At 41.3% G+C, this 22,506-nt stretch overlaps 1 protein-coding gene across 1 annotated transcript in view; it reads right to left on the bottom strand.

Moving 5' to 3' along the window:
* The window catches only part of alk (ALK receptor tyrosine kinase), a 738,611-nt gene that overhangs the window by 158,454 nt on the left and 557,651 nt on the right, over positions 1-22,506 (bottom strand). Inside the window, exon 5 of the mRNA XM_052470437.1 lies at positions 10,206-10,363. Coding sequence (XP_052326397.1) covers positions 10,206-10,363 — 158 coding nt within the window. The remainder of the gene's footprint in view (positions 1-10,205; positions 10,364-22,506) is intronic.

Genomic DNA, 22,506 nt, shown 5'->3' with positions numbered 1-22,506 from the left:
CTAGAAAGATTTCACAGGTCACAAACAAGTTTCACCTTATAATGACATTTCCCGTATCACCGCCCAGAATCAGGAAGCCACTGTTTCGGTCCTGCCATTTGATTTCTTATTTCTTACTGGTATATTATACAGAAGCCACAAGGGGAAAATATGTGTGCTGATAAGGAATGGTGATAGCTCGGCTCTGTTATGAAATGCTGATTGTCTGGCTCTGTTAAAGTGATGATGCACTGTGAAAATAAACTGCGAGACAAGAAATGATGGAATACTAGTAGCCTAGAGCTTCTTTCTCCCCCTTATGATTTCTGTAGCCATCATCAAGCTGTCAAGAAGAATGATGATAAGAATTTGTCTTTGATAGGTTTGATGAAGTTAGTGTCAGTGGGGAGCAGTTTTTGCTCTTTGAAAAGTGCCAAAATAACCAACAGCTAAGTAATGAACAACAATATTAAACTCTATTACTATCATATTGTGTCAAGAATGTTAGTCAGGCATGTCGGCTTGGACCTTACTGGTGCCCTATTAAGATAAATGTGATATATTATTAACCTCATGGTCATTTGAACCTACTCTAACTTGGAATAATAATACACTGATGATACCAATATGGGTATAAGGTGTCCATATTAGGACAGCCTCTAAGTCAGTATGGATGCACCACCAATATACAGAACAGCCAACCAACCCACATTTGCCAAAAGATTTACATATGACATGCTCAGTATGACAAATTAAAAGAGACAGATTGAGATCAGGCCGGTAAGTACATCTGGGGGAAATATTTTGATTGCAAGATCACGTAAAAACAAGAAGTTCCGAGACTTCATTTGAATTCAACTTTCACTGTGGCTGGGTTAAGAATTTAACAGTGATTTGAATAATTACTGATTAAGTTAGTCTATTGAAGCATACGCCATAAACTAAGGTACAACAACAAGTCTATGGCAGATGTGAATGTGCATTTCTGTTTTTCTAATTTGGCATGAGAGAGTGAGTCACCTCTAATCACAATTATTGTCGGGACCGACATCTGGAGAATCTATTGAAAAGTTTTCTGTACACAACTCCATCAAGTCTAGCTTGTACTCTAGGGATGACGTTTGTTCTTTAACAAGCCTCTAATAAGGTACCTTAGTTATCTTCCTTACTATCCCTGCTGATTATACAAACAACATTACACCAATAATAATGCTTTGGACTTCCCTAATTGTGTTTGTCATTAAATTGACTTGAAAACATTTGCGTGAGTCAATGAGTAGAAGTACTCCAGAGTTGCTTGTATATTACAAACATAACTGGACCATTTATTTTCTTGTGCGGTTGTAATTCCATATACATTTCCCTACGTAATATATTGTTTGTCTTAATATATCGCTAAACTATTTGAATTATTTTCTTATTCTTTCCCATCCCATCCAAGTTATCTATTTCCCTGTTTTAACCCATTATCCAACAACTCTTATTGCCAAAATAGACAATGGTTACGGTTTAATTTACAGTCTCCTATTATCTGGTATTGTACTTAATATTTTCATGGTAACATAGTAATAATCCAATAATTATTTAATAGTAGGTTTTCTTTGGGATTTATGGAAACAAGCACTTTGTACTATGTAGTGACCAATTCTGTTGAAAGAACGACCAGAAAGTACCCATTCGTACCACACCATTTCCCTGTAAACAGTAGGCAAACACCTGCTGAAACAGGACAATAAAACTGAGAACTACAACCAGAGCCACATATACTGTAGTCTATATTATGGCTCTGATTACCAACACACCACTTCCTTGTTTCAATAGTGGACTTTCCATTTGATACCCAGTAGTTACCAATTGTGTTGAATGTACCAGAAAGTACACATTTGTACCACAATGTTTCCCTATAAAGACTAGCAAATACCTACTAAATCAGGACAGTTAAATTAAGCACTACCACTACACGACTGCTTTGTTTTCATACTGGGCTCTCCACTCTCACCCAAGAGAATCTGGGGGCTTCTCAGGGGTCACACAAGGGTGAGCACTTCACTCACACAAATCTCTGGTGGCAGAATGGGGAGATATTCATGGAGATTTACAGTCGGCGGAATCCTAAGATGGATGCCCCTGACGCTCCCTCTGGACAGTGAACAGGACAGGAGGCATTCGCTCAAGAATTCAATTAACTGCCCAGAGCCACGCTCTATTGGTCAGAGTACAGCCCAATCACGATTCATCTCTGTCAGAGGAAGCCACTCAGTAGGAGGAGAAGGGGGATCTATGCCGGGTGCATTGCGAATGTGGAGACCAATGTGACAAAATGGAAAATAAATGGAAAGAAACATCTTCATTTCATTTTGACAAACTTTTGTGTACAGTGTGTCTCAGAAATTATGTCCATGGATTGAAATGATGACTGTTTACTTAGTTATATGTAAAATAAACAAGATTACAATGGAATTAATTAGTACAATAATGAACTGCTAGCAATGTTAAGTATCTGAAGTATTTTGCCCAATAAACAACTTCATTCAAGTAAGAGAAAATAATAGTAGGAATGATGTAATATGCAATGGTGCATTTTCAATCAACTGAATAAAATATTTATCTTTAAATTTACATGTTCCTGCACATTTTGATTGTACCCATTTTTTGGTTTACCTTGTTGACTTTTGTCCTCCATATATCCTATTCATCACATACGTCACATGTCAGATGGATGCCTTGGCCAGAAATACATTTGAAAGAGACATACTAAGTGTCTTGTAGACACAGTGCAAAGAGACATATTTACTTTTCTTTTCTCACCTTCTTTGAAGCCTTCGAGGTGAGACTCACTACTAACGTGGACACGCCTAGCCCTCTGGGAGAGTGAGGGTATAGCAACAACAACAAAATGAAGCTACCAACATGTATAGAGTGGCAAGGTACATCAAAGCACCACAGAGTGGTGGGAGTGTGTCTTTTTGTAAAGCCATGTGCTACACTGAGTCAGATTTGATACATTGGTGGTCCCCTGTCCTTAATGTACAGTTGTTTTCTCTGTTGGGTCACAGAGGAGCTAGCGATGCTCCCAGCTCCCTTTCAAATGAAAACCATTACACGTGGAGTGATTTTAAAGTATGGCAGCATTTGGGGGTGGAGCTACTATCTAGTCTACTGATTTGCAGGGTTTATAGTCATTCACCAAAGCAAAGTTATCAAATTAACACCACACTTGAATTCCGTATTATGAGCTCATGAAATACCATTATGAACAAGCCACTTAACGTGACCTCTTTGTGTATATTTTGAGTGCATGTGACATGTAATTATTAGTTGTTTTCTGTTGCAAAGCCATAAGACATACAGGAAAGTATTTTTTTTTTACAAATCAATTTACCGACACTGTAATCACACTAATGAACATCATGTATGTTATCACCATGTTATCATATAGGTTTTAACGACACCTCAGAAGTTCAGATCATTTAAGTGTAGGCCGAGTTCTAGCACCTCAAGAAAACAGCAAAACAAAACGTTGAGGTCGTTCAATCAACATCAATGATTTCAATCTCCATTAAAAATCTATGTTCTACTCTCACAGGAGACTAGGCTGATCCAGATGTCGGCTGTATTTGGCATCCATCGTTGTATTAACATTTCACCCAACTAGCCCAGGGCAATTGAAGACCTCCTCAATATCATCAAATAAGACCTGCAGCTATGATTGCATCTGAGAGGGTAGGTTTGTAATACGGATATGTTTTGTATTGGTAAAGAGAGGGACATTTCTCACAAGTTGTTTTTGGAAGGGCCTAAGGGTGGAGAACAGAGGGATAGAAGAGGAGATGAGGCTGAGAGCCGCGAGATATAGACAGAGGGTGGATATTTTAGCAAGTTGAGGATAAGTGAGATTAAAAGCAAAACATCACTAATTCATTCTATTAAAGTGTTTTGTAAGTAAAATAAAAAAAAATCAGTGGGGTGAGATACATCTTAATTCTAAAAAAGCACAAAACGCTTTAACATGCATAAATGTACGTATGTTACATTTGCAGGAGTACACACACACACACACACACACACACACACACACACACACACACACACACACACACACACACACACACACACACACACACACACACACACACACACACACACACACACACACACACACACACACACACACACACACACACACACACACACACACACACACACACACACACACACACTGGAATTGTTTCTGTGTGCTACATTGTGTTTGCCTCTTAGTACTTCCATTCACCAATACCCATGTCATGCATTGTGATTCTTTTTCAGGTCCCTTGATCACTATATTCATTCCACTTGGCTGAGGCCATATCTACAAACCCAATGCATTTATTGATTCATGAGTGTTTCACTAGCTGGCCATTGGGCCTAACATTTACTAGGCTGATTGGCATGAGAGACAATAAAATCTCAATTACGCCAACCATCGCCAATCATCCTTATTAGATTGCAATTGGGTCTTTAAATTCCGTTCCTACCACTCATTTATTTTGTCTCATTCTCATCTATGCTCGTTTCCCATATGGCATCCTATTCCCTATATAGTGCACTACATTTGACCAGAGCGTTTTGGCCCCTGGTCAAAAGCAGTGCACTATGTAGGGAATAGTGTACCATTTGGGATGCATACTATTTCTGTACTCGATCTCAGCAAGTGGATAAATACCTATTCTGTGTCCATCATTCTTAGGTAATTCATGTGCCATTTTTTTTAAATAATAGACCGTTGACTTTGATTCCAGATCAATTCACCAAGATGATAGCATTGTGAAAAAAACTGATAATTGATAGAGCTTAACAATAGGATGCCTCCTGTCTCAGCCTCCAGTATTTATGCTGCAGTAGTTTGTGTCGGGGGGCTAGGGTCAGTTTGTTATATCTGGAGTACTTCTCCTGTCCTATTCGGTGTCTTGTGTGAATTTAAGTGTGCTCTCTCTAATTCTCTCTTTCTTTCTCTCTCTCGGAGGACCTGAGCCCTAGGACCATGCCTCAGGACTACCTGACATGATGACTCCTTGCTGTCCCCAGTCCACCTGGCCGTGCTGCTGCTCCAGTTTCAACTGTTCTGCCTTATTATTATTGGACCATGCTGGTCATTTATGAACATTTGAACATCTTGGCCATGTTCTGTTATAATCTCCACCCGGCACAGCCAGAAGAGGACTGGCCACCCCTCATAGCCTGGTTCCTCTCTAGGTTTCTTCCTAGGTTTTGGCCTTTCTAGGGAGTTTTTCCTAGCCACTGTGCTTCTACACCTGCATTGCTTGCTGTTTGGGGTTTTAGGCTGGGTTTCTGTATAGCACTTTGAGATATCAGCTGATGTACGAAGGGCTATATAAATGCATTTGATTTGATTTGAACACTAGAACCGCCAATGCCATCTTATTGGTGTCATGTGAATACATTTTTTTTATTACTGTATCTCAAAAAAAATATATATATTTAAAATAATATACAGTACCAATCAAAAGTTTAGACACACCTACTAATTGAAGGGTTTTTATATATGTTTACTATTTTCTACATTTACATTTAAACCCTGGAATGAGTAGGTGTGTCCAATCTTCTGACTGGTACTGTATATATTTTCAAAATATATGGGGGATTGGAAATTATGCAGAAAATGTAAATGATAGAAATATGTGGTATGTGCAGTAACAGTCTATTGGAGCTCATTGTTGCTATCCAATTTAGAACTTGGTAGATCTCACAGGCAACCAGCATAACAATTCCACATAACAGTACAAGAGTACATATCATGGTGCACATATCTTATGTGAGAAATATTTTTGTTCTGAAGTAGTTACTACACTATGCTTCAATGAATATGAGTCTACAGTTCTCCAACAATGTGTCCAGCCTCTTACCCTTCTACCACAACCTGCCCTTCCATCCATCCATCCCTATACCTGACACTGTATCCACTCCACCACCTAACTCATTTCACTTCCCTGGCTCCCCAGAATAGAAGTGATTGATGGGTAAGGTGAAACCCTCCCGCCACTGTGTAGAAAATCACTGAGTATATACTTGCAGTCACGCCCCATTAGAGGCCTGCAGCAGCATGTTGTAATGGTTAGGGAAATGGGCCAGGGTAGAGGAGGTTAGAGGTTCAAGTCCCCTGAAGGGACTTGCTGTTGCCTTATCTGGTGTACTTATCCATTGGTGACAATATGTTAGAAATATCTGCAAAGCGAAACAAACTAGAAGTGGATAAACAGGAGTGTAAACAGGACTTATCATATGGTATGACAAGTGATGATCCAGTGTTCATAAGCAAGGGTTATTTTCATATGCCCATGTGCTTTACTATGGCACAGACAGACACAAACTGAAACACATTTATTATTGACACGATCTGTTAATGAACTCATGTGCCAGTCCTTTATTTCGCTAACACTCCTGTTTCTTTTGTGTGAGACAAACTGGGAGAGTGCGGACGGCTGCGATTCTCCTGAATAACAAGCTCATCTGTATGCCAATACAACAGCCGGTGCGAAATACAGACATGTCACCGGTGATATGCCGGAGACATTTCGACTTGTCAAAGGGAACAATGAGCCTAAGCGATAGATGCGTCAGCACTCAAGTTGCTTTTGGGTAATGCATGGGAATCACTTTTTGGCCCCTTGGCAGATGAGTTCATTAGCGTTGCAGGATGAAAAAAGCTTAAGGACACATTGCTTGATTAATTTGGCCTGTGTGACTGTTAGCTGACGAATATCTCACCAAGCCACAGCTTCAGTAATCGCTGTGCAGGGAAGATGCCACAAAAGGAAGGAGCGTGTCAGATTTAAGAACTATCTGTAGATCTTAGCATTTGCGGGTTCTCTCAAATTGCAACATTTGATCTGAGGCACGGTCACAAATTCAAAAGACTGCCGTGAACTACATGTTCAATTTACATAAATTCTGTTGATCAAATATTGTACTTATCATGGCCTACACACAGAGAATGAGACACAAATACAAGTTCTGGTGTGCAACTCTTAACCCCAACGTACTACAAAACGCATAGGCTGGGATTTGGGAAGCATATACAGGGCGTGAATAATTTGGTAAATAAACGAACATGGACAAAACAAGAAACACGAGTAGTGTACAGACATTAAAAACAAACAGCATCAATAACACCTCGGGAAAGAACCAAAGGGAGTGACATATATAGGGAAGGTAATCAGGCAGGTGATTGAGTCCAGGTGAGTCTGATGTGGCATTGATGCGCGTAACGATGGTGACAGGTGTGCGTAATAATGAGCAGCCTGAGAACCTCATGTGCCGGAGAGGGAGTATACTTGACAAAACCACAGGGACAGAATTAAAACAACGACTAAACCCCCCCCGAAGCTTCACAATACCGATCATTAATAGTCCCAATTAACTCATTACGGAAGCAGAGACTGGAACAAATAAGGCAAACCCCATAAGGGATTTGAGTTTGAAAGTGGGCCTTATCAAACACACAGCAGAGGCAGGTAATTCGAGCCAGGCCTAGCGGCAGGTGCTCGAGGGACGAGCAGTACACTGCGCACAGTTCTCCTCCATTGTTGATCAGCTGATAGCTGTTGTGGAGAGCTGGTGCAACGGATTAAGGTTTAGCTTGGAGAGACATGCGGAGGTGGATGGGTGTACTGTTGAAATGTACCCAGGTGCTGTTTTAGGAAAGAACAGAGTGTGCGTGTGTTGTTGGCCCCAGAATGGGGACGTTGTGAGCTACCCAACAGGAGAACAATTAGAGTCTTGTCTAATTCTTGGATTTGCATGAGCAACAGCAATCTGTTCTGTTCTGTTCTGTTGTTGGAGGTCTGAGAGGCACTGTTACGCAAATAGTAGGGATGAGTATTATGTGTGGAGCGGGTGTCTGCTTTTGTGTGTGTGTGTGTGTGTATGTGTGTGTGTGTATTGGGATCATCAAATAGATTTTTGCATTAAATGTAAAGTGCTGCATGTGGAAAATGAGGAAGTAATACAGCCAAAATACATTTGCTTGCATCGATGTGTGTGAGCATTCAATATGTTTGCGTCTCTGATAACTCAATCATGATAACTCAATGGATCAGTCCGGTGCATTTCATTTGATAACATCTGTGAGTTTTGGGCTCAATTAGACAGCTGCCAGAAATAATATCACTTCAAACATTATAAATCAGTAGATTTACTGACAGAATTATTGAACTGCTCTGATTTTAACATTTTTTTTTATTAAAGCACCTCAAATTGAATCAGAAAATTGGAGCCTTAAGACTTCAGAGTCAAAGAAGTGTATTTATTTTCTGGACTAAAAACACTGAAATATTCTGCTTGAACAATCAGTCTCAGCCTCTCCATAGAGTGATATGGTTCCCTTTCAATAAAGGCTGGTAGATTTAAATGTACCTTCCTTTCGCTTCAAACAGAAGACATGGAGTACAATAATGGGTTTTTAAGGGAGACATTCATCCTTTTCCAAAAAGATGACACAAAGTACAGTTCGATAAAATGTTTGGGGTGTTCGAACATTTGTAAAAACCTAGAGTTGAAAGGGGTTTGGATTTACACGTTTCTAGGACCATGGTTTCTTGGCTATATATACGTAGTTCTCCTCAGTAAACTTTTATCTCTTCTTGTCGGTGTTAAGACTCAGAGCGATGCAGTAGAACTGTTTAAAGGGGAAACTGTGTATCAAACTGAAGGATGCGACTACCTCCTAAACTTTTCTGTCACTGTTTGTTAGAAGATAAGTTGTCTGCACTTTCATATGCAATGGTTCTTAAAGTTTAGTACTTGCAGACTACTCTGTTTGCAGCTTCTATCTAGTAACTCACAAAACAGATTTCTGAAAAACATAGTTTTTCAAAAAACATATCAATTGACTTTTGTGTAAAGTCTATGCCTAAACAGTCGAGCTCTATGGTGACGCTTGGTCACTTGCGAATATTAATTTAGTGCGGACATCCCATCAAGTATTTGTCCACACTCTGTTTCTCTACTTTAACTGACACACAACAGCTGCTGTAACAGTGATTTGTCTGTTCTAATAACCCAAAGTGGAAAACTATAACTCAACTTGTTACTCTTTTGAAATCCACATCTTATACCACATTTCTATAATAATGTACACTTCCTCGAAACCTCAAAGCAAGGGTCCCTACTTTTCTGCATCCAGCTTTGAGGAAATTGAATCAGCAGGATTAACCTAATTTAAGGACCTCTCAGGGTTCAAATAGAGCGATATTATCCCCCTGTAGCACGCCATCCGTGCATTTAATTTCACAACATACAGTAATTGGGTTAGCATCCAGAACGGCAGCCGTTAAAATCTCCAGCTTAAAACATTTGCAAGGCTTTTCAAACACCCATTGCTGTGCCATCAAAACTTTAGCTATGAAAGCAACAACTGTTTCCAAAGTTCACTGTATTCCACAGAAGCAAATACAGTAGTAGCTAATTTAACTAAGTTTTTCAATCCAAAGACAAATAATATGAAATAATGATAATAAGATGAAATAATAAAATATAACATTCATATTACATAAATATCACATTTAAGCTATTTATTCAGTTATTTTATTTAGTAATTTTCAATACATCACTGAGAGCATTGTGCTTGGAACACAGTAAATTGAACAAAAAGGAAGTGTAAAGATGTGAGCAAGAAACCTTTGACACTCGATTCAAGGCTACAGAAAAATGAAATGTATACTTCACATGCCTTCAAAGACAGGCATTTTGGTAAGCTTTTAATTAATATGTATTTATTGTTTTGATTGTGTTATTGTTTCATTTTTTTTGTTTATAAATATGTGTCTAACTTTTTAAATCTGCACTGTTGGGAATGGGTTCATAAGTAACATTTCACTGTAGAGTCTACACCTGTTGTATTCAGCACATGTGACCAATAACATTTAGTTTGATTTAAATAAAGTAGGGGGAACAGCAGATGAGAATTTTTAGAGCGAATCAGCTATGTTATCTACATAGATGTGGATGTACAGCACCCACTTGAGGTAGACAGTGCCCATATAACCACATATCCAGGACCAGATTAGACAACTCCAATTCCTAACCTTCTCTATAAGGAACTATTAGTAGAACCCAAATATTTGATCTTGGATCAGTTTTTAGCCTCAACTTCTACCCACTCCACAGCACAATCAGTAGCGTGCAGACACACAACACAGCAATTGCTAGCTTAGATGTTCACTTACCCACTGTGCAGTTGGTGGTGAAGCCCGGTTCGATGATAGTGGTGAAACCCGGGTCGGTGGTGGTGGTGGCGTCCTGCTCGATCGGCCGGTCATAACTGGCCTGGATCCTGAAGGGCGTGGTTCCGCGGGATCCCAGGGTGAGGTGGACCACCGCCCAGCTGCCGAGGAGAGAGATGAGCATCAAGATCAGGGCCACTAGTAGACACCCCGGGCGACAGGACCCCCCGTGCCTACTGTTGGGGTAGGGGGTCAGAGCAGGGGTCCCCTCTTCCTCCAGCTGAGTTTCCCCCTCCATAGTGGTCTCGGGAGAGGGGGCAGACTGGGTTCCCGAAGAGCCTGTGGGGTACGAGTCCCCCTCCTCCTCCCCTTGCAATTTTGGAGGGTCCCCCTCTTCCTTAGCCTGGTGGTGCATGCCCCTTTTCAGTTCCCACCCCTGGGTATTTTCCGCCGGGTTATGGGTGGACAAGCGTTTGGTGGAGACTCTTTCTAAAGCTGACAGGTGGCGTGCGTAGATGACACCCTGCACCTCAGTGCGAGAGGTGGCTGAAATGGAGTGTGCAAGTGTGTGTGTGTGTGTCAAAGTCAGAATGGATGTGTGCACACTTCACACACCACTGCTAGCCCCTGTGTGCAAGTTAGGGGCAGAGGAGATCCTGAAGCGAATGCTCTCCGCAGCCAGCCACCGCCTGCCTTTGTGTAGTTCAACGTGGTCCATAATTTTATTAAGCAAATTGCAGCTTATTTCACTTTGGCTCCGGGCTACTGACCAATGATTTATCCCTCCCTCTTTCTCTCTCTCTCTCTCTCTCTCCTTTCTCCCCTCTCTCTGTCCAATCATCCACCATAACCATGTGCGTTTCCTGTCATATTTACCTATGACACATGTGGCCTCTCCCCTCTCTATTGGATCAACATGAGGAAGTACAGTAGCTGTGGATGTGGCTACTCAGTTAACACTCAATTACAAACGTGCACATGCATGTGTGTCTGTGGTACTTAAATTGATGTATATGGTTAACTCTTGTTTCCCATGCATTGTACAACATTTAACCTTTTAGTGACATCACTGTTGTTTAATGTTGAAAATACAGATGAATCATTAGTTAATCAATTGAAATCTTAATGTTTTAATAACGTAACTAAAAAGCAATCTTAACATTGCATGTGTTTTGACAGAATGATTGTCAATTCTTAATTTAATTTAGTGTACAGTTCCAGTCAAAGGTTGACACACCTATTAATTCCAGGTTTTTCTTAATATTTTACTATTTTCTACATTGTAGAATAATAGTGAAGACATCAAAACTATGAAATAACAAAAAAAGACACCAAAAAGTATTATTTTATATTTGAGATTCATAAAAGTAGCCACCCTTTGCCTCGATGACAGCTTTGCACACTCTTGGCATTCTCTCAACCAGCTTCATGAACTACCTCTGCTGCAGAGAATAAGTTCATTGGAGTTACAAGCCTCAGAAATTGCAGCCCAAATAAAAGTAAAATATACATCTTAACCTCAACTGTTCAGAGGAGACTGCATGAATCAGGCCTTCATGTTTAAATTGCTGCAAAGAAACCATTACTAAAGTACACCAATAAGAAGAGACTTGCTTGGGCCAAGAAACATGAGCAATGGACAATAGACAGGTGGACATTTGTCCTTTGATCTGATGAATCCAATTTTGACATTTTTGGTTCCAAAAGCCTTGTCTTTGTGAGACGCAGAGTAGGTGAACGGATGATCTCTGCATGTGTGGATCCCACCATGAAGCATGGAGGAGGAGGTGTGATGGTGTGGGGGTGCTTTGATGGTGACATTGTTGGTGATTTATTTAGAATTCAAGGCACACTTAACCAGCATGGCTACCACAGCATTCCGTAGTGGTACGCCATTCCATCTGGTTTGCGCTTGATAGTGGGACTATCATTTGTTTTTCAACAGGAAAATGACCCAACACACCTCTAGGCTGTGTAAGGGCTATTTGACCTAGAAGGAGAGTGATTATAATTTTTTTGTTTTTGTTTTGGAGTGCTGCATCAGATGACCTGGCCTCCACAATAACCCAACCTCAACCCAGTTGGGATGAGTGGACTGCAGAGTAAAGAAAAAGCAGCCAACAAGTGCTCAGCATATTTGGGAGCGCCTTTAAGACTATTGGAAAAAACATTCCAGGTGAAGCTGGTTGAGAGAATGCCAAGAGTGTGCAAAGCTGTCATCAAGGCAAAGGGTGGCTACTTTGAAGAGTCTAAAATATAAAATATATTTAGATTTGTTTAACACCTTTTTGGTTACTACACGATTCCATTTGTGTTATTTCATTGTGTTGATGTGTATTCTACAATGTAGAAAATAGTAAAAATAAAGAAAAAACGAGTAGGTGTGTCCAAAATGTTTACTGGTACTCTATGTGGGAACTGCTTCGACTGGGAAGCATGCAACAGGCTTTACCAGGCAAAAGTGTGTCTGTGACGGCAAATACAGCGCAGCTATATGGGCTGCTTGTCCAATCAGTATCCAGGATCCAAACAACCCGTTTTATAAATCTAATTTAGACTCTCAGAGGTTACGTCCCAATGGCACCCTATTCCTACATAGCACACTTCATTTTACCAGAGCCCTATGGGCCCTGGTAGAAAGTAGTCCACTATATAGGCAATAGGGTGCAATTTGGAACAGAGTCTCAGAAGGGAGTGTAATGATAATGACCTGTCACTGAGCTTTAGACAAATGGACCTCTGCGGCTTTGTGTATAGTCCTGCGTTTCTCAAAGCCCATCCATAGACCACAATTTACCCTCATTGTACGGAAACAAAAATAGACGAAAGACTCAGTTAGCTAGACTACTGCCCGTTTCCAATTAATCTAATACATTTCATCATGCTATTCATAATTTAGTTATTTTTAGAGAGGGTTTATTTTGGATAATGCGCTCTCGCTCTGTTTGTGTTCATTTGGTGGGTTGGGGTTGTTAAGGTTGTAATCGGATTGGCCATGTTTGTTTGTCATTAGCTTTTTATCCATACACATTAATTTACGCTGTATACATCCAATGTCATTGACTGTAATGTGCTAGCAAGATGAACTCTCGCCCACCATCCTTTGTCTATGGTAATAACAGTATAGTATATGGCTGGTACAGTAGGTTATAGTAGATAAGGTAAATATTAAGGTCAATGTGAATGTAGCACATCATTGAACATTTATATGGAAATATTTGGATGTCTGGAAGCTTTAAATTGATGTGGCGTGCTGTTGGCCACTGTCTTGAAACTGTACACACACACACACACACACACAAACACACACACACTGCTGTCTCAGCTGACAGCACTGCAGCACTGGCATCACAGTGAAGTCCCCACAGACTTTTCCTACCTTGAAGAGACATGTTTCATTCAGAGGCCATCACGAAGTCAACAGGACATAATGATAGACCTGTCACTCCAGGCAGCCTTGTTTTGCACTGTTTGTGTGTGTGTGTGTGTGTGTGTGTGTGTGTGTGTGTGTGTGTGTGTGTGTGTGTGTGTGTGTGTGTGTGTGTGTGTGTGTGTGTGTGTGTGTGTGTGTGTGTGTGTGTGTGTGTGAGAGTGTGTGTTTTGCAGGACTATCAGGGTCACAGTTTAATGGACTCTTCCCCCTGTGTGAAATGTATTTATTCTTCTCAGGACTTGATTGCCTTGTCACAGCATGATTTACATGCAAACTGCTCCGACGTGCAAAACATTAATTCTCCATTCCCATCTTATCAGTAGATTATGAAAATAATGTACAGTCCTAGTACAACAATCAAGACAACATAAATTGACAGGGAAATAAATCGGAACCAAAATATTTCCGTGTCAGGTAAAATAACATTTCCCCCCCAGGTAATCCTTCTATAATTTTCCTGCGTTTATTTTTAAAACACTGTGATACTGAGGTTACCTTGTATCATATGGTAGCTGTGACATCATCACATTTTTTTGTGTCATTTAGTTCGACTGCACGACTAGGCTCCAAAGATACAGCCACGAACTGTCCTGTATCACTGCCCGTACGAACCGCCACTCCACTCGACTAAGGCTCCAAAGAAACAGCCATGAACTGTCCTGTATCACTGCCCGTACGAACCGCCACTCTACTCGACTAGGCTCCAAAGAAACAGCCACGAACTGTCCTGTATCACTGGCCGTACGAACCGCAACTCTACTCGACTAGGCTCCAAAGAAACAGCCACAAACTGTCCTGTATCACTGCCCATATGAACCGCCACTCTACTCGACTAGGCTTCAAAGAAACAGCCACGAACTGTCCGGTATCACTGCCCGTACGAACCGCCACTCTACGCACTGCTGTCAGACTGTATAATAACTCAAATGTTTTCCCCCACAAAAACAATGTTTAACAATCACTATTTAACATTTCAGTTTCCATTGTGAAAAATGTCCTGCAATGTTTTAAGTGTCTTGTATTCTATTTTAGGAAATGTATTATTACATTTTAAGTTAGTTTTTTCTTTTCCTATTCTCCACACAATTTCATTATGATGTACAGTGCCTTGCGAAAGTATTCGGCCCCCTTGAACTTTGCGACCTTTTGCCACATTTCAGGCTTCAAACATAATGATATAAAACTGTATTTTTTTGTGAAGAATCAACAACAAGTGGGACACAATCATGAAGTGGAACGACATTTATTGGATATTTCAAACTTTTTTAACAAATCAAAACCTGAAAAATTGGCCGTGCAAAATTATTCAGCCCCCTTAAGTTAATATTTTGTAGCGCCACCTTTTGCTGTGATTACAGCTGTAAGTCGCTTGGGCTATGTCTCTATCAGTTTCGCACATCGAGAGACTGACATTTTTTCCCATTCCTCCTTGCAAAACAGCTCGAGCTCAGTGAGGTTGGATGGAGAGCATTTGCGAACAGCAGTTTTCAGTTCTTTCCACAGATTCTCGATTGGATTCAGGTCTGGACTTTGACTTGGCCATTCTAACACCTGGATATGTTTATTTTTTAACCATTCCATTGTAGATGTTGCTTTATGTTTTGGATCATTGTCTTGTTGGAAGACAAATCTCCGTCCCAGTCTCAGGTCTTTTGCAGATTCCATCAGGTTTTCTTCCAGAAATGTCCTGTATTTGGCTCCATCCATCTTCCCATCAATTTGAACCATCTTCCCTGTCCCTGCTGAAGAAAAGCAGGCCCAAACCATGATGCTGCCACCACCATGTTTGACAGTGTGTTCAGGGTGATGAGCTGTGTTGCTTTTACGCCAAACATAACGTTTTGCATTGTTGCCAAAAAGTTAAATTTTGGTTTCATCTGACCAGAGCACCTTCTTCCACATGTTTGGTGTGTCTCCCAGGTGGCTTGTGGCAAACTTTAAACAACACTTTTTATGGATATCTTTAAGAAATGGCTTTCTTCTTGCCACTCTGCCATAAAGGCCAGATTTGTGCAATATACGACTGATTCTTGTCCTATGGACAGAGTCTCCCACCTCAGCTGTAGATCTCTGCAGTTCATCCAGAGTGATCATGGGCCTCATAGGCTGCAAGTTTAGAGGGACGGCCAGGTCTTGGTAGATTTGCAGTGGTCTGAAACTCCTTCCATTTCAATATTATCGCTTGCACAGTGCTCCTTGGGATGTTTAAAGCTTGGGAAATCTTTTTGTATCCAAATCTGGCTTTAAACTTCTTCACAACAGTATCTCGGACCTGCCTGGTGTGTTCCTTGTTCTTCATGATGCTCTCTGCGCTTTTAACGGACCTCTGAGACTATCACAGTGCAGGTGCATTTATACGGAGACTTGATTACACACAGGTGGATTGTATTTATTGTCATTTAGATCAACATTGGATCATTCAGAGATCCTCACTGAACTTCTGGAAAGAGTTTGCTGCACTGAAAGTAAAGGGGCTGAATAATTTTGCACGCCCAATTTTTCATTTTTTGATTTGTTAAAAAAGTTTGAAATATCCAATAAATGTCGTTCCACTTCATGATTGTGTCCCACTTGTTGTTGATTCTTCACAAAAAATTATGTTTGAAGCCTGAAATGTCGCAAGGCACTGTATATTCTGCCATTTTATCTGTGAGCTAGAATCAATAAACTCAAACTACTTCAACTTGTAAGCATAAAGTATTGCCAATGGCAGTCTTCATTCAACACTGAATGTAGCATCAATCAATCAAATGTGAATTGTACTGTAAACTGTACAGCAGTTTACATTATACAGGATAGCAATTATTATACTGCAAACGTTATAGTCTGGCAGAATCAAGCTAAATCCACTTAAAAGTCCATGACAGCAACCCTATAATTGGTTAAAGCACAACCATTCTAGGTTCAAGTCCCAGTAACTCAAAGGGGTTAACTACCCAGTAGAGTCCCAGTATGTATCTATAGCAACAGGGGAGGATCATAGCCTAGTATGGAGACATGGCTTAATATTATAATGGAATTTCCCCTCAGACACACACAGCCATGCAGACTTTGATCATGCAGGGACTGTGGATGGTTAACATCACATTGGCTTTTTATATCCCTGAGATGAAATCGATTGAAATCGAGGTGGCTGGAAGAGGTCTGGAGGTAGAGGTGGTTTGGAGATTGCAGGACCAGGGTATCTATTAAAGCCACATTGATTTCGACTGTCCAATAGCATACTGCACAACAAGTGGGGCCCGCCGCGCAGAGAAAACCGTTGATAAGATCGACCGCTTTGACAAGCCAGACTGTGTGAATGCTACTTCCTCAAAATTAAATGGAAAACATTTGAATGTTATCTGTCGAGGGGGCTGGGAACCTGCTGCGCCACTCCTTCATGTGATTGGGTGAGGGGCATGCGGTGGTTGGGTTTGCTCTGTGTGGTCAAAGGGAAACCAATAGAAAATGCAAAATCTGACATGCTCAACTCAAAGTTCTGCAAATAACTCAATCTTCCATTCAAAGTTTCATTCAGGTGAAAGGTGAGTACAACTGTTTTGACTGTTTGTTGTTGTCGTGACATCAAGCAGCATCTAAAATCGCACCTCTCATTGAACTATGGACCTTTATTTCCCAGAATTCATGAAAATAACATAGTTTACTGACCACTATGAAGCTTAACTCAAGGTTAGCAAAGTTGTTCACAGCTGAGTCACAAAAGCGACTTGTCCCGCCTGTCTATGCTTAGCAAATTAGCTAGTGTGAGAAAGACAGTCAAAGTGAACCCTCAGCTATTTCATTGTATACCATTTTCACAGAGGATGAAATGAAAGCGAAACAAACAAACAAACCGGGAAGGAAAAAAGGAGCGACTCACACTACTAGTGAGTCGGCGAGGGATTTGTGTTGGGGTGGCAATTTCACATGCCCTAGAAACACCAACAGAAGCACAGCAAGCAATGAGACAGGCAGGAACACACAGTCAATGCCCCTCTCTCTCAACTCTCTCGAACTGATTCAGGCCGCGTGAGGCAGCCATCCTGGCTCAAAATGAAAGAGAGAAAGATTGAGGAGAGAGAGAGGAATAAGAAGAGAGAGATAGTAAGAGAGACAGAGAGAAGGACGGAGAGAGATTTGTAGGCTCTGAAAGCCCTAAACTTCCATTGAGCTCCAAGTCGACCCCCATGTCACAACTGACAAAAACATTTCAAGACCAAACCATGTTGTCTCTTTGAGTTCCATCTCATGGTCAGGGAACCATGCGGCTTCAATATGATACACTGTTCACACTACTGAGTAGAGTCAAATTCAGCAGTATTGTGGTGGCCTGGTTACACATCTACCAGAAAGGTATTGTACAGGCATTGTCCTTTCCAGCAAAGTTTCAACAACTATGGTGGGTGTAGAGAAGAAGCAAGAACATTCATAAAAAAATATATACTGTATATCTGAACCAGAACAGAATGGTTCAGGTCGGCACGCTATTGTGAAAAGGGTATGAGTCAGTTCCTCCTAGACCTCCCCATACAGAGACACAGTCCATCCCTAATCTTAGGCCTAAAAGACACAGGAAAAAATTGAAACAGCACTGACTGTCAATATGCCAGGCTAAGTGGTCAAATTGAGTGACATTGACATAAATTAATAGTGTTTAAGGAATCCAAATGTGGACTAAATAAGAAGACAAGTGTGGGGACGATATGAATGACGAAAACACAACTGACAGTAACTGTCATCCCACGTGGGTGTTGTGTGTGCATGTGTGTCACCCACAAGAAGATAGGTGAAGTCACAGTAGCTGGTGGTGTGTGTGTGGTTACTTAAGTGAATAAATAAATCGGGTCCTTGTGAGTCGGCGCTCCCCAGGCCAGCTGCTGAATGTTAAGGAAGTGAGAACTGACAGGATGCTAGCTGTTGCTGTCATCGTGCTTCTGCCGCCCGTATCTTGTGTCTGCGGGGCTAATCTGGGAAGCGTTATAGTGGCAGGGCTAATCACATTAGACCTGTAATTGGTTTGCAATGCGACATGCATCTGGTCCCATATGCTAAATGCTACCTATATAGTGCTCTGGGAAGTTGGAAAAGGCTCAGAGGGTAGAGAGGATTGGCTGTTTTTCAGACTTGTTTCAGCTGGTATTTGCAAATAATTCAACCAAATTGATAACTACCGGTTCTGTGTTGGTGACACTTCATTTCAGGCATGTTTCAACTGGTTTTTAATTAGTATTTACTAGGAAAATGTGTGGTAAGAAGGATTATTTCGGGTGCTTACCCTGAACTGAAGTAATTCAATCGAAGTGGTAACTACTGTACCTGGTACTAACTGGTAGGAAATGCATGTTTCAATGAATCCCAATGACACTGACATGTAACCGACTTCGCCCCCCCCCCCTTGATGCACGGCTCCAGCAGCGCGCCGACACCGGCCTCGGGGACGAAGAGGAGGGCAATGCGCAGTTTCCTGTGCAACCTAACTTAAACATTCGTTGTGCATATTTTGTGTTTTGGGAACCTATCTCTTGTAATGGACCGACATTGTTCCCACAACCTAATTAAACCTTTCAAATAAATGTTTTGTGCACCCTAATACAAACATTATCTGATTTGGGATAAGCAGCCTCTGGTAAGACAAGGGGCGGGAAACTATGCATATTTGTACACAACAGCTGGTGCACAATATCTAAAGAAGCCTCAAGGTTTTGCTCACCTAATATTGAGTATCTTATGATAAGCAGTGAGTAGACCATACTATCTGTTTTCATCTGTATTTCTCGCAGCCGTCTACATACCACCACAGACCGATGCTGGCACTAAAACTGCACTCAATGAGCTGTATATGGTCATAAGCAAACAGAAAAACGCTCACCCAGAGGCGGCGCTCCTAATGGTCGGGGACATTAATTAACCTCTTAGAGCTACCCCACAACTTTTTTCAATTTCCGCCTGAAGACATACCCAAATCTAACAGCCTGTAGCTGGAATGGCAACTGCTCGGCCTCCAACTGCAAAGCACTACAGAGGGTAGTGCGTACCGCCCAGTACATCACTGGGGCCAAGCGTCATGCCATCCAGGACCTCTATACCAGGCGGTGTCAGGGGAAGGCCCTAAAAGTACAATGTTCTCACCAGCCTGTTCCCACAACCTAATGAAACATTCTGGGAACTTTTAAAGAAAAGACGGAATGTGTTTTGGGAACGTTCTTGTAACATCAGGTGAATGATTTTTACACACAAAAATAAACATTGTAGAATCATCTGCACAACTGGACAGTTTGTGTTTTAGGAAAATATATTTTGTGACATCCCAAAATGTTCCCACCAGACTGTTCCCACAACGTAATGAAACATTCTGGGAACCTTTAAAGAACAGATTAAATGTGTTCTAGGAACATTCATGCAACATCAGGTGAAGTAGTTCTACAAACATTATGTAATTATCAGCACGACTGGACAATTCTTGTCTTATGAGAACATTTATCACTACTCAAGAACTTTCACAGAACCAAATTAGTTTCTCTCTCTCCCTCTGTCTCTGCTGTGAGTGTTTGGTGCATGCTGGGAATTGTGTGAGTGAGTGCAAGTATTGTGTAGAGTTAGATATTTAGGTTTTTCTTTTACTTTTACTTTTCTTGATGCAATCTTTTTTTTCTTCCTATGCATGATTAGTGTCGAATTTACCCTGGTTTTGGCTGGGATGGTGACCCACATGGGGATGCCATACCTGTCACTTCGGCACGGCTTTAGGTGTGTTACTGAAGCTACTGTCACTGTGGAGGAGTTTCTGGTCGCCGTAGGAGAGAAGGTAGGATATGAGAATGTTGCTTATGCGTCACGGATTAATAACGCGGTGGTGGTATTTCTTAAAGAAGAGCGCCTTGTAGATTGTATGGTTGAGCATGGCGCACTTCTTTCTTAAAGGAATGTTTATTCAAGTTACACCACTTTTTTCTCCTTCATTGCGGTTTGGGAAGTTCGCAAGTTCAATTAAGATTGTCCTGTTGGGTTGCAAACACCCGGCTTTGAAACAGGTTATGTCGTTTCAGCGACAGGTGTTTATGTTTTTGGACTCACTGTAGCAGACTTTGGAGTTATCATTTAAAGTCAAGTATGACAACAGACTGTATATGGCTTATGCTAGTATGCTAGTACAGGTAGTCAACAGTGTTTTGAGTGTGGGGGTGTTGACCATAAGCAACATGCTTGCCCGAAAAGGGAGAAGACAGAGGGAGGGGCGCAGGTGGTCCTCGTAATGCCTGGGCCCACTGATGTAGGGAGAGGTGGGCCGACAGTGGTAGAGCAGCCACAAGCACCTGTTGCTGAAGAACAAGTTGTCCATGTTGAGGGCACGGAGTTACAACTTGTATTAGAAGGAAATGTTATGCAGCAGAAAAATATTGTTGTAGAAGGTCAGGATGGATCTGAAGAGCCATTTCCTCAGACTGGTGAGGAGGTGCCCAGTGCTGGGGTACAGGAGGGGGTTCATGTGGAGCTAATCTCCCAGGTAGTGGAGGAGATGCCCACTATGATAAATGGGGTACAGGAGGGGGTTCAGGTGGGGCTAGTCTCCCAGGTAGTGGAGGAGATGCCTGGTATGAGTGATGGGCTGCAAGTGAGGAGTGTTGAGAGGGATGTGGTAGAAGGGAGTCAAGGGTCTGTGGCCTCAGTTGAGGAGGATCAGGAGAAGGATATGGATATCTCTATTGATAAGATAGCAGCTGGTGACGACTCAATTTACAATCTAGAGGAGGTAAATGGGTTCCTGGATCAGACTTTTGGGAAATCTGTCAAATTGGCAGATTTTTTTGATGTTGAGTTTGTGAGGTCAGCTGTGATGTTACAGAAGACGGTGGGGTTAGACCAGTTGAGTGAGAAGAAATGTTTTCACTTCAGGAAATTTGTTACTGCTGTAACTGCAGCAAAAGGTAGTGGGAAATGTGGTCAGGGTAAGAGAAAATTAAATGATGATGATCATACCTCATAGGGTGTGTTTTTCCTCTTTGATTTCTCTGTGGTTTCTTCTGATTTTCCTTTCTCTTTTCTATATGGAGGTACTAAGGGTAGGTTCTCTCAATATTAATGGGGGAAGGGACAGGAATAAGAGGGCTTGGGTTTAGAAGTAATAAAACATAAAAGGCTCAATGTAGTTTTTCTACAGGAGACGCATAGTGATGAGGCTAATGAGGTTGACTGGGGTATGTGGTGGGAGGGGCAGCACATGCTCAGTTATGGTACTAATTGCAGTGCTGTGGTGGCAATTTTGTTTTCCTCAGGCTTAGGGGTGACTGTGGTATCTATAACAGAGATTGTCAAGGGACTGGTTTTATTGGTCAAGGTGGATGTAATGTTCATTTTTAATTTGTTTATGTTTGTGCTCCTAATGAGGGTACAGAGCATATTGTTGTTTTTGATAAAATAAAGGAAACCTTAAGACGGTGTGACCAAGAGGGGTGTATGGTTTTAGGGGGGGACTGGAATTGTACAGTAGATTTTACTGTTGACTGCTGAAGAACCTCATCTGCGGTCAGCCACTCGCCTGTCTGGCCTATTAACTGAGTTTGAGCTTGCTGATGTGTGGAGAGTAAGGAATGCAAAAGTTAGGCTTGGTTAAACATTATTGAAGGTTGTGTCAGTGCAACAAGGTTAGACAGGTTGTATGTATCTCAGCAATACTGTAGTAGGGTTGTATAAGGTGTGATATTACTCCTGTGGGTTTCTCTGATCACCATATTGTTACTGTTGATATTCACTTGTCCTGTCCACGAAGGTCATCCATCACCTTACTGGTATTTTAATGTTAATTTGTTACATGATGCCATGTTTTGTGAAAGGTTTTTGTTGTTTTGGGAAAAATGGAGGGTGGGAGGTTGGAAAAGCCCAAATACAATT

The sequence above is a fragment of the Oncorhynchus keta genome, chromosome 2 (assembly GCF_023373465.1).
Source record: "Oncorhynchus keta strain PuntledgeMale-10-30-2019 chromosome 2, Oket_V2, whole genome shotgun sequence".
NCBI classification, from domain to species: Eukaryota; Metazoa; Chordata; class Actinopteri; order Salmoniformes; family Salmonidae; genus Oncorhynchus; species Oncorhynchus keta.
This window is presented reverse-complemented; position numbering and strand designations above follow the sequence as displayed.